Source organism: Lytechinus variegatus, chromosome 17 (assembly GCF_018143015.1).
Source record: "Lytechinus variegatus isolate NC3 chromosome 17, Lvar_3.0, whole genome shotgun sequence".
Taxonomy (NCBI): Eukaryota; Metazoa; Echinodermata; class Echinoidea; order Temnopleuroida; family Toxopneustidae; genus Lytechinus; species Lytechinus variegatus.
Window position 1 is genome coordinate 19,193,793 of NC_054756.1, and position 14,114 is coordinate 19,207,906.

The window sequence follows — 14,114 nt, forward strand, 5'->3', positions numbered from 1 at the left end:
ATTGGTCCAATGATTAGTTGGACCAAATGAAACCGGGCATACGGTTCATAAGAATCAGGTACCTTGTGTGTGTTTCATAAAGCTGTTCGTAAGTTAAGAGCGACTCTAAGGATGACTGTGACCCCTTCTTGTACTAAATGATACATCCCTATGTCATTAATTTAGGAAATAAGAACATGTTCCAGTTGTTTGTAAAGTTGTGCGTTACATTACGAACAGCTTTATGAAACACCCACCAGGTGTGTGTTTCATGAAGCTGTTCGTAAGTTAAGAGCGACTTTAAGAATGATTGGTGAACCTTTCTCACGCGCTCTGTCATCACCAATGAATATTTTAGTCTACATCATTTAATATGATATAGGGTATTTATATTGCGCACATATCCACATTGTTAGGTGCTCAAGGCGTTCCTATATTACCCGGCTAAGCTAGGCGTTCATAGCGCACACAGCTTTTTAAGGAATTACTTCCTACTGGTACCCATTTACCTCACCTGGGTTGAGTGCAGCACATTGTGGATCAGTTTCTTGCTGAAGGAAATTATGCCATGGCTGGGATTCGAACCCACGACCCTCTGTTTTAAAGTCTGAAGACTAATCCACTGGGCCACAACGCTCCACATAGATTATTATAGTTATTTACCACACAAAAGAATCACCAGTCGTTCTTAAAGTTTCTCTTAACTTACGAACAGCTTCATGAAACACCCATCAGGCCATCAAAAATGAGATCGCTGAAGTCCACAAGATTTCGCACCATTTCCTTTTGGGGGGGGGGTAGATAATACCCTTGGTCTCTATAACTTAAGTACAGACCTATAATAATCTATTTATTCAACCTTCGAAAATAGAGGTAAGATAAATACAAAGGGGGTAAACCGTTTATCAAGTATCCCCAATTGAATGGTAACATTTGATAGCATGAAGCAGGGGTGTAGTAAAGGTTGGCCACGAGTCACTTGTACAAACTCTATGTGAGAAGCACCAGCCTCGACTACATCCCTTACATGAACACATGTATTGCACACAGCATCACTCTCACAGACTTATTGTGGATCTCAGAAAAAAACGGGAAAATTTTTGTGCATCGGATTGGTCTAGTAATAAGTGATAAATGACATAATGGCTACAAATATTTTTGAAAATCTACATGTATTTACAGATTTGTTGATGTCATCATGATTAGTGATCTATTATCAACAATAAACAGGGCCCTGTAACACGAAGGTTAGCGGTCAATTGTTACTTTGAAAGAACAATTCTGATTTGCTCCTAGTCAGTCTACTGAGTCAAATGCTCATGCAACGATGATCATGATAGGCTATTTCATTTAGCATATAATCGCTAACCTTTGTGTTACAGGAATACATACATGTACATTTACCCTGTATGTATTACATTATATGACACAATGTCTCTACATGTTCTTACAGGAATTACATGTATATACTATTTTAGACATCTTTCTTTCAGTATGATTTAGATGCCATTATATTACAAATTAGAAGCTCCATAGTGCAGTTTTTATATTTAAAAAAATGGAACACCTGTCATATCAGTCTTCAGAAATACAATCTAAATCATAACCAATTACACTTTTTCATTGCACCAAATTCCTCAGTTGAGATGACATGGTAAAGACATGTTGATCACAAGATTAGATAAGATTTAGTGCTGTAGCTTAAAAGTCAAAGCAGTCCCAAGAACACTCACTTAATAGCAGGGATGTTCACAAAGCTGGCCACAAAACAGTTGTCGGAGAGATGTTTTTTGAAAATGATTTTGAAGTCCTGCGTGCCTCTACAAACGCCAAGGTAGCGTCTTATGAAAGGACGTCAGATGTGTAATCTGGCAGTCGCCATAGTAACAGTGCTTTTTTAATCAAAATCAAGAAGATTTGTCAGATGCAACAACCTGTTGGTAAAAATTTTTCATGAGACACTCACCTGGAATATGGAATAAAACGTGATCTTCTGGATCAGTCATAGAGTAGTGCAGTATTTTGCTCCTGAAGATCAAACTCCAATCCGACCATCGTCAATCTCAAACAGCAAAACCAAAGTCTGAATTTGATCCTTCATTTTTTTTTTCCTCCAGTTATTGTGAGAAAGATATATTCTCTGGAATATAAGAACCTTTGAGAACTTTACCCTTCTTTAATACCCAGATAAACTAACATTGGCCGCTTAACACAAAGGTTAGCAATTCATCGCTAATTTGAAAGAGAAATTCTGATTGGTTCCTGGTCAGTCCACTGAGAAAAATGCGCTTGCAACGATGATCTTGATAGGCCATTTCATTTCGCGATTAACTGCTAACCTTTGTGTTACGGGGCCCAAACTCATCCTCTGTACTGTATGAATACGCGGACAGAGCTTGGAGGTGGTTCCTCAAGGCTCTTAGCATGCTGAATTGATTTTGGGGGATGATAATGACAATTGTTTCAATGCTATTTTCTTTAATTCAAAATTTCTACATCGCAACATTGATACTTATTATTATTATATAGTTGCTATCCAAGAACTATTGTATATCTAGTTTGAAGTTAGGGAAGAAAACTAATTACTATGATCGTTGAATTTAATTGTACGAATGTGCAAGATTACAACATCAGCACTCAAAGGGTTTACTATCTCGAGAAAGAAAATGGGGTAGACATACTGACGACCCGGATACACATCAAAATGCTTCCGGCATCCATCTAGAGCAGCCAGAGGCACAAAAACAGTTGCACGATTAATCGCAAAGCTTTGTGTATTGAGGACCACATGTATGCTTTGTCTAGTAAGCTACAGCACTAGTAGGGTATAGGCGTTCACCTAGCTGTGGGGTCCCAAACGCCTAGCTTGCCGTCATGGAATACAAGATTCCTTGTGGGGTAGGGAAGGGTCGGTGATTGGCTGCGCTGGGTCGATGACGGCATCATGGCAGCATCGGCCGGCAAGTCTGGCACCACGGGTAAGTCCTGTGACAGGGAGAAGGTTGAAAGGGAAAAGAATATTCTTATCAGGGAAAGGGTTGGGATGCATCTAATTAAAGGTAAAAGGCAGTAGTTGCAGGGGAAAAAAATTCATGAGAAAGTCTTTTAAATCAATGTTAAGAACATGATTGTATGTATAGTGTATAGACCCCCTCAAACTGATATTGATAATTTTCTCACAGGTATTGAGTTATTATTGACTGATATAAATGCATCTGGTAAATCAGTTTGCATTATGGGTGACTTCAATGTTGATCTATTGACAGAAAATGCAAACACTCTCCGTTTCCAAAATATTCTCGAGTCTAATGCTCTTTGTGCAATGATTAACAAGCCAACAAGAATAACTGACAGGTCATCAACACTTCTTGATAACATTTTCGTGAAAACTACCAAAGGTTATTCCCAATCAGGTTTATTTTTTAGTGAGATTTCTGATCATCTTCCAATCTTCTGCATGCTTTATGATATCCATTCCAACAAATACAATAAGGCCAAAGTTATACTAAAGCGCAAATTTACTGAAAGCATTATTTCTAGCTTGAGGGATGCTTGTCAGGAAGATAATTGGGAGGATGTATTGGAATGTCATGATGTTGAACAGGCTTATGAATCATTTAGTAAAATTTTTCATCACCATTTGGACAAGACTATTCCACTTGTTAGAATATATAATAGAAGTACAGGAAAACGGCCATGGATTACAAAAGGTATACTACAATCTATCAAAAGAAGAAATGTCTTATATAAAAAGAGTGTAAAGAAACCTTCACAAGAGCACGTTGAAAAATACAAAAAGTACCGAAATAAGCTTACTTCTATTATACGATCATCACGGAGTTTGCACTATTCTAGACAGTTTGAGAATGCTCGAGGTAACATGCCCTTGACATGGAATGTTGTTAGAGATATATTATGTAAGCGAAATAAGTCAGAACCTGCCACAAAATTTGTCCATAAGGATAAAGAGTTTACTTCTGATGATGACATTGCAAATGGATTCAACAGCTACTTTGTGAACATTGGGCCTGACCAAGCAAAGAAAATAACTCCCGTAGAAGTTAATTACAAAGAATATTTACAAGACAGGTCCGAATCATCTATATTCCTTAAGCCAGCTGATCATCTTGAGATATTAAACATTGTTAAGTCTCTTAAAAATAGTAGGTCATCTGGGCATGATGAAATAAGTTCAGAATTGTTAAAACAAATAATTGGCTCAGTCCTAACTCCTTTACTGCATATCTGTAATCTGTCCATTTTAACTGGTGTATTCCCTTCCTCTCTTAAACTAGCCAAGGTTATTCCTGTTCATAAAAAGGAAAGCATGACCGTTATAAGCAATTATAGACCAATCTCAATTTTGCCTAGTTGCTCAAAAATACTAGAAAGAATTGTTTATAATAGACTGATTGCCTTTCTTGACAAAAACCACCTACTTAATCCCAACCAATTTGGATTTCGCAGGTCTCACTCAACAGACCTTGCGTTGTTGAAATTTTATGACTATGTATCTAGTTCTCTGGCTAATCGTGAGCACGTTATTGGTGTATTTATGGACCTGAGCAAGGCATTTGACACCCTTGACCACTCAATACTGCTTTATAAACTCCAACATATGGGAGTAAGGGGCGTTGCCCTAAATTGGTTTACTAGTTATCTTTCAAATAGAAGACAATACACATGCTATAACTATTCTAATTCTGGTATATCAGTTTTGAGGTGCGGTGTGCCGCAAGGTTCTATATTGGGTCCATTATTATTTCTGATTTATATTAATGATATTTGTTTGGTATCAAACACATTGAATTATATATTATTTGCTGATGACACAAGTGTTTTCCTATCACACCGTGATATTGATATCTTAGAAAACACCATTAATGTCGAACTTCCGAAATTATCTAATTGGTTTCGAAGTAATATGTTATCACTGAATGTTAGAAAGACTAATTATGTACACTTTAAAGGCAGAAAGTCATGTGCTGATCATGATTTAAGATTGAAACTTGACAATGCTTTGCTGGAAAGACAGACATCTACGAGGTTCCTTGGGGTCTATATCAATGATCAACTTAACTGGAATGATCACATGAAACACATCAGTAAACCAATTTCTCGAAATATAGGTATACTGTATAAAGTTAAGTACCTTGTACCTTATAAAATACTTTACATGTTGTACAATACTCTTATTCTACCTTATGTGTCATATTGCAATATTCTTTGGGCAACATCAGAGTGTCACAAACCCGATTCTTTTGTTGCAAAAGAAAGCAATTCGCATTTGTGCTGGAGTTGGTTACCGTGATCATACACGCCCTCTCTTTATAAAGCTGCAATGTCTTACTGTTGATGATGTCCATTTTCTTCAAACTTCCCTTTTTATGTATCGGTTTAATGCCAAAATGTTACCTACCTGCTTTTCCAATATGTTTCAACAAAATAATACTATCCATACCTACCACACAAGACAAGCATCTAATATGCATTTGTATAACCCTCGCACACTGTTGGCTCACAAATCTGTCAGACATTATGGACCTGATGTTTGGAATTCGATACCTACTAGTATTAGGAATATATTATCAGTGCATTCCTTCAAAAATGCGGTAAAACGCATACTTGTCTCTAAGATGTAATTTCTTTAGCAAGACACATTTTGTTGTACTGTACATTTTAAACTTAAGGATTGATATAATTTCAAGTATTATTACGCCTCATACACTCCTTGTAAATATTTGTAAATAGTTGTGGAACATAATAATTTGTTTATTTAGTTTTCTTTGTTTTGTTTTTCTTATTCTTTCCCTTCTTTGAGTAATCATTAGTTTTGACTTTTCAGTATTGTTTTTATATTTATGTATGCATTTCATATATTCAAAGGTATGACAACAGCTCAAGCATCTGCTTATTTTGTCATACCACTGCATGTCTGCAAAAATTAACCTTGTTATAATCAGTTATGTTAATGTTATGTTAATCATCATAATCATACATTATTATTATGTAAAATTCAATGTAATCAATTTTGTGATGGTTACACTATGTAAATTATCATGACATGCAGAAACAAATAAATGAAATAAATAAAAATAAATAAGTGTCCAAATATCATCATATACTTAGATATGGTCCATTAATGTGAACTCATCTTTGTAAATGATGATTTCTTACCTAAAAATGGATAATTCTGTTGATCACTAACACAGAAAAGCATATGTGAGACAGTGTAATTAATATTGCTTCGAGTGCTTATTTTGTAATTTCTCAGCAATTAAGCATTTTCTTCCAGAGCTATTTGGCACATATCTAAACATACAAACACTTTGGTGGTAATTTCATTAGATTCTGCTTGAACTCATTTTGAGATGGTTACCACATCAGACCATGGTCCTTTTGGGGCGAAACTACACCTTTCAACGATTTTGTTGGGGCTATTTGTTAAAAACCCTGCTCATCATCACCAACATCATCAATAAATCAAATGCTGAGTACTCTAAAGAGTGCATTTCATGCTTTATAAGTTACATTATCAGTTTTATTATATGAGTTGATTTTTTTTTCGTTAAAAACCTCTATCATTTCTCACCTGTTGCCTTGCAATAAAATTGAGCAGTTGGAGTGACAGCTTCCGACTTGAATGAAGTAAGCACTCCAAGCTCTTCTTCTGGCACAGGCGCTTTTCGGCTATCCTCTGGCAAACTTCCTGATTGACCACCTCATCAAAGAGAGGGACCCCGAAGCTAAGGTCCAAGAGAACCCAGTTTGATTCCAGCTCTTCAGAGTTGATCCTCTCCCTTTCATCCGGTACCTTCAAAATGAAATCACCATAATAAAGTAGACTCTGCTTAAGTCAACCTTCCATCAGTAAAGTAACTGCGTAATAAAAGACTATTTCAAACCAGAATATGCAAAATCAGGTCTTTTCTTACATCTTCTGAGTCAAATCTCGCCTGAGTCAAACAAATCTCTGTGGTATTGAGAATTGATCTCGGCAGAGTTACTTTTATAATAAATCATAATTGAATTACATAGGCCAATCTATTCTCCTTGCTAACGATAAGACGTCCATGGAAAGAGAAGAGTAGATCTAGAAAATTCAGTAGTTTTCTCATAAAGAATTTAATGGACAGTGTACTACCTTGAAGTACACTTCTTCAGATGGAGACTGTTGACATTGCAGCCCGAGATAGTCCGAGAGGACTTCATTTCCAGCCAATAACAACAGTCTTTTGTCTATTGAAAAAGAAGCCTACAAAAACTTATAAGTAAAGGTAGTAGACAAAGGTAATTGTCCATGGTATTTGTAGCCATCTGAAAGCGAGAATGGTTCCGGATTTGGCAGAGTCTTTAACCAAGCAAAATCTATTGGCACTGTCATGATTCTCATCTTTCACACAGAGCATTGGGGGTTTGAATCTTGAATCCTAGTCCCAGCCCGTTTTTCAGTCTTCAGTAATTAACTGTGCTGCCCTCAAACAAAATGTGGTGAAAGGGTTCCCTATAGGACCAATGCTTTGAATGCATTGGCGATGATGAAAAACAGTGGCAGTTTGAGCTAAAGCTGCGGTAATAATGGTGTACTTTGTAACCTCTGGAGAAACCACTTTAAACGGTAAATCCAGCTTAAACACAAGGACAGTTTGGAAGATCAAATCAACCCATGGGCATACCTGTCTTGATCCTAGCGGTAGCTGCATCGAATCTTTAGCCTTCTCGACATCCAGGCTCTTGCTCTCTGCACCATCCGCTGCCTCCCCCAGACCTTCCTCGTCATCGGCCGCCTCGCTGAGCTGCGATGCAGTCAGCCGGCTCTGAGCATCCTCGTCATCGTTGGGGCCATCCTTGCCATCTTGGCTGCTTGGCTGAGGATGCTGCGAAGATGACAGACAGCCTGACTTGAGGAGGGTGATGTAGCCACAGGAGTGGGTGAGGTCCAGCTCATCCTCAAGCTTCTTGACTGTTCTGTGAGTGTGCATGGAACTCCTTGTTAGGTAACCTGCAAACAGGCAAAGGGGAAGACAAGTAACAGGGCAGTCAATAACATGAAATGCACAGCTGCATGTTCAGTTTCCCTCCTAATGCAGTCATCCTATCAAAAGAAGAACAAAGTGTTAATATCTGTACATAAATGAATATTCTACACGACATGGGTAAGGTAGAAAATGAGTAAACACTCAGTACTTGGCATAAAATACATGTAAGAAGCATTCTGTCACTTATGAAGCTATTCTCAATGGTATATCATAAATTGTGCTCCTGTGTGCTTATTTTTGTTGGCATACTTAAACAATTTACTTTCAAAATCAGATTTCAGCTACCGGGAAATTGCAATACATACCTCCCTAAAGCAAATGTAAGTTTTGTTTTGTAATACATCCCCTAGAAGTGCATGCCAATACTTAAATTCATTATCAGATTATATGTATATGTATGCTGGAAGGCAGTTACCATCTGGAGGATGAAATAAAGATGTGATTTTTTGATAAATTTTGTGATTTTTGCAATGCGATGAGTACCTTCATAACCATTGGAACATCCCTGACTACCTCCTTCGGTTTACAACTGTTACTATTGCACATGTACCTTTTGACCATAATTCCTAGTAATTTACTTACTGATGAGTATAATTTGCAAAACTAATTCAGTGTGATTTCAAGACTTTATTGTATCAATAATACTAATAATAATTATAGGCATTCATATCGTGCCATCTATCTAGAAATAGCCTATTCTGAGGTGCATTGTTGTTATCATTATCACCCCAGCTGTAGCTCAAGCAGCCTTTCAGCTCTCGGTGCATTTCAAGGAATTATTCCTACCTGGTACCCATTCACCTCCCCTGGGTTGAGTGAAGCACAATGTGGGTAAATTTCTTACTGGTGGAAAAAAACATGGCTGGTCCTCCAACCAGCATTCTCGCCAGAAAAAAATTCAGGGTTCCCACAGAAATTTGAAAACAGAATTCCATGACTTTTCCATGACTAAATTGCTGCATTCTATGACTTGCTTTCTGGCACCGTTTCCAAAATCAGACACATTATGATGGCCTCCATAACCACCCCTCACAGCCATCCATTCCACCCACTGCCTTACTCATGACATGTACATCTACATGTATTATCATTGGTATATGGTCTGTTTCTGACCAGGGTACAGTACCATTTTCGTTTCACCAACATCAAGATTCAAAATTGTCTTGAACACAAACTCATGTAATTTCTTGAACTGACAGATTTCCATGAACTATTTCCAAATTTTCAGAGCATAGCATGCAGATCTTGTCACAAAAGTGAACTATACAATACATGTAAATGTAAATGTCAAATTTTCCAGGCATATTGAAATTAGGATCCTGAATTCACCTTTACTACAAAACTTCCACATAAAAGTCATGGAATTCTGTTTTCAAATTTCTGGGGGGAACCCTGAATTATATGAAGATGAAACACTTTACATATGTCACACATGAGCCAATTATTACAAAAAAGTGACATTAGTTTTACAATAAGGTGACATGAAAAAAAAAGGCTAACAAAAATATCCTCATCCTAAAATTCTCAACATAGTGCTGCATTTCACTCTACATTACAAAAAAACGAGGCCATTTGTGATACAACTTGAGGACCCCACTCACACCAGCTAAATTAACAAGTGTATTTCTCTATATGCTCCAAAAATAATGAGGATATCTTGAAAATTGGACATTTGATGCCTATTTTGGTATTTCATTAAACTTCATTTTCAAGTAACTTTTCCAGAGAGGACACATTACTTGATGCTAAAATAGCAATTGAAACATCTTGTGTAACTAAGAGATTCAGAACCTTATGAATGTATTGTGTTCTGATAGCCATGCTGGTAGTGCTTGATCAGTTGTGACTTGATATGTCAATTAATTGCCATGAATTTTCAGTGAAATTGTACTAAACTTTATATTTAAATTCTCTAAAAACAACTAAGAACGCAAAACTGGTTACAAAATGTGACATATTAAAAATACTTTGACTGATTAACATCTTATATCATTGCAAATAAGATGAAATTTTCTGTAGTCTGGTTGTCCGAATTTAATGTCAGGAGCAATCAATTTATTCATGGCCATGAGTATTTTGAGTGAGGAATGTGGATTGTGGCTGTGTTATACATGTATTCACAAAAAACTTTTTTTGTTATTTCAACCTTGCTAGCCCTAACACTAAGTCATCTTGGATTTTTGAACATACAGACAACTGACTGGTCTTGTAACTAACCCTAGTGTATTACTTGACCCTTTAAACCATGGTTTAGACACCAAACTCATATTCCCCAGACAGATATTGAATGAACTATGTCCTTTTATTAAAAAAAAGTAACAAACATCAGACATTTTGTACTCCATTTTTGGAAGCCATCTTGGAATTTTGAACATACTAGACCAATGAGTGTCATTGTAACTTGTCCTTATATATAATTTGACCCTTGAAACCATAGTTTAGACACAAAATCATATATCACCAGTGGATATAATTAAGTATGAGAGAACTTTGCGAGACACAACAAAACGTAAAGCTGCCATAGCCATGAGGTAAATGCAATTCCATGACTTTTCACAAATTTTCCAAATTTCCTGACTTTCCAGGATTTTCCATGACCGTGGGAACCCTGAAATTCACCCATGTCGGGGACTTGTGCTGCCACTCTTGGGGGGTGGGGGTTCACCCCTCCCGTGTGGAGTGCTGAAGCGACGGCCTTTTCATCAAGAAAAGGGTAATCACGAAATGCATTCAACTTCGGAACAAAACAGCGTTCATGATTGAGGGTCATGTGATATGTAATGGAGTTGGTCAATAGAGTCGAGACGCGTCATCCAACTTAATTCGCTGAGCTAGCTGAGCGCATGCGTGTGGCTTTCGTGCACATACACAAATGCAAAATATATCAGACACTTCCTAGTGATTTACGACTGTCTGTTCCAACACCAAACAACGTAATGGCGTGTAGATCGACATGTAAGTTTTGTGTGAGTCTGTGATCTGACGTTTCACCATGGAGCATAGCCGGTGTGTTGTGCGGGGCAAACGGGGTAATAGGCAACGGAACGACCGTACGTGCCGTCATATGCCCGAAATAGCAGCCGCGAGCTAGCTGGGCGCCTTGCCACTTTCCTAGCCATAGTAGGCCTGTAAGTGGTCTTAAGTTGGTGGGACTTCGGCGCAACCCGATAAATGAAGTTGATATCACTAAGATGAGTTCATGGAGTGTATTATTTTTTTCTGAATATTTCCATTTAATTTTTCCACGCATGTCGCTGAAATTTCCATTTCCGCACGCATGGTGTTTGAACCATGCGTATTATACACTGGCGAGAACGCTGATTCCAACCCACATCCCTCTTATTGAGAGATGTGAGTCATAATCACTAGACCACGATGCCTCCTCATCTAATATTCAAATGCCAGAGTATCCCTAATGCGGTTTCATGAAAACACACCAGAGGCCACATATACACATACCTATTCTTGAGCTTTCATCCAAAGGAAATGGTACGCATACTGTCTCCCCATCACTGAGCCAACCATGCACCTGCAAATTACAATTGCAATAAAAAAACAACAGAAAAAATAATAATCCAGTTTTTAAGGTGCTTGGAACATGTTCAATTGCAGATTAATTAACATTGGGTTCCATTGTTTGCTTTACATTTTCCACTCCCTGATGAATATTCTAGCAAGACATGATGTGAGGCGCCTCAAGGCTTTAAATTTGTATTAAGACCATACATTTTTGGGGGACTTTGGGGTCATTTAGCTTGAATTTTTGTTAATTCATTTAGCAAAATAACGCTGTTACATGGACACGGTGTCCGTGTAGCATAGGGATATTTACATTTGGTCGTAAATTAAGTCAAATTATGGCAATAAAAATTAGGTTGACCTACACTTGATTTGTGCTCCAACTTCATGGAAAGACCCAAATGTAGCTAGAATGTTATCAGTTGCCGTTTGTTGATGTTGAGTATTACACAGGTAAAAAAACCCCAAACAAACAAGATCGGCCGAAAACTTCTCATGGGGGTTGTTTGTCAGAAGGGTCCCTATTATTATCATTATTATTTATTCGACCAATAAAAAAAAATGTACATATACATACCATCAGAAAAAAAAAATTACAGTACATGAACATGTTAAGAAATTGCATGTGGGTCTGGGGGCACAAAAGCGAAATTCATCACTATTGCCCGAAGGTATGAGCCCCACACATGCTGCTCCCAAGAGATAAATCAAACATATAAATACTCTTTATACACAAAATATTGCACTTTGGAATAAAGGGGAATGCAAAAAAGGGGGTAAAAAATAAATAAATACATAGGCCTACAGATGCATTTAGAAAAAATATAACACTGCAAAAATTAGACTGCCACTTGGTCTACACCTGGTGTGTGTAATCTCCACTTGGTCTCATCACACATGGTCTAATACAAGTTCGTCTACTAAGAATATAGTCTAATCGCCATTTAGCCCATGATAATATTTTGTCTAGTTTGCAGTTGGACTATACCCATTTCCTCTCAACATCCATTTGGTCTAACATCAAGAGGTCTACCTATTTAAATATATGAACAAATTTGCATTTGAAAATAATTTACAGACGAAGTGGAAATTAGACTAACTGAGCATTAGAGTAAATAAGAAATAGAGTATAAAGTGGATGTTAGACCAAACAGTTAGACCAAACTGACAGTACACCAGAAGGTATAGGACTCTGATAAGTAGACATACTGCTTGTAGACCAATCGAAAGTACACATAAAATATTCATGTAGAACGTTAAAATACTCCTGAAGGAGGGCTTTTAGAAACTCACCTGAATCAGCACAGCTGAGTGAGCGAGGGCATCGTTTATTGTAAAGAGGGCATTTGATGTACTGACCAGGCCTGGATCGTGGCCCCATGTTGTGACCAATAACCGATCAAACTCCTGAAAATAAATGCAAGGATATTTGAAAGGGAAAAAAAAGGAGAAAAGAAAGCATATTACATGAAGAAAGGTTTGAACAGAATCTGATGAACTATGAGGACTATTTATTGTAAAGGAAAGGTAAATGAAAGACTGTTTAAAATGACAACAGAATAAACACAAAGATGCTTACTACTCTAAAAATAAGTCTCAGCTGCCAACTGTCTAGAGAGAAAAGCAGGGCCCCGTCTTTCAACAAAAAGTTCTTCCCAAAGCAAGGTCACCGGAATCCGAAACCCCCGCTCTACCGTCTGAACTGACCAAAGCTCTATCACATTCCGACTCAAGCGGTCATTAAAGACAGCTTACTATGAGGAGTATTCCAGTTTCAAAGGACATCTCTGCTTTGCAGCTCACGGGTGTAGTCTTTGTGGATCGAACCCTATTGTGTTGTACCCTGAACAGCAGAGGGCCTTGAAAAAATGCTAATGGCTATATTTCACACACATGGCCATAATTAAAATAACAGATTTATTTTATAATGTTTCTATTGCAGTCATGCTTTCTTGCCTGGAAATAAATAAATAAATACTAAATAAATAAATAGATAGATAAATAAATAAGTAAATAATAAATGAATAAATAAATGAATAAACATATAAATACATTAACAAATAAATAAATAAATACATAAATACATAAATAGAAAGATTGCTGTAAGCTTCAAGAATCTTTCCTAGAATGTTCATACAACTTACCTGAAACATTGGAGGGAGGTATCTTAACCTGCTTCCTTTGACTAGAAGGAGAGATGGAGGACCACTCTCTACAAGGTGGTAGAGATACAGCTTGAACCACAAGGAATTCACCTGATGTAAACAAACAAACAAACACAAAATGTTGATGAATTCTAGCATAATCCTATATTAAATGCAAAATCCATTAGGTACTGATTTTCAAGAAAATATTCATCTACCGTTATATGTATTTGTATCACGAGTGCATGCTCCAACACCCCCACACAAAACAGAACAAGACACACATATTAAATTTGACGATCTGGGACTCAGTTAAAATTAATCACCACAGTGGGAACATTTTAGTGTGGTATCATACACTAACAAACCAGTGTGGTGTTTCCTGATGCTGTTTGTTACAAATGACTTTACAAATTAATGCAACATGTAATAA

General features: G+C 37.1%; 1 protein-coding gene across 1 annotated transcript in view; it reads right to left on the reverse strand.

The window, feature by feature from the left end:
* Window positions 1-556: 556 nt before the first annotated feature.
* The window catches only part of LOC121430707 (protein FAM91A1-like), a 34,259-nt gene continuing 20,701 nt past the window's right edge, over window positions 557-14,114 (reverse strand). Inside the window, exons 16-21 of the mRNA XM_041628063.1 lie at window positions 13,682-13,792; window positions 12,831-12,944; window positions 11,478-11,547; window positions 7,656-7,981; window positions 6,572-6,793; window positions 557-2,964 (exon numbers count right to left, since the gene is read on the reverse strand). Of these exons, the coding sequence (XP_041483997.1) occupies window positions 2,815-2,964; window positions 6,572-6,793; window positions 7,656-7,981; window positions 11,478-11,547; window positions 12,831-12,944; window positions 13,682-13,792 (993 nt within the window). The 3' untranslated portion in view covers window positions 557-2,814. The remainder of the gene's footprint in view (window positions 2,965-6,571; window positions 6,794-7,655; window positions 7,982-11,477; window positions 11,548-12,830; window positions 12,945-13,681; window positions 13,793-14,114) is intronic.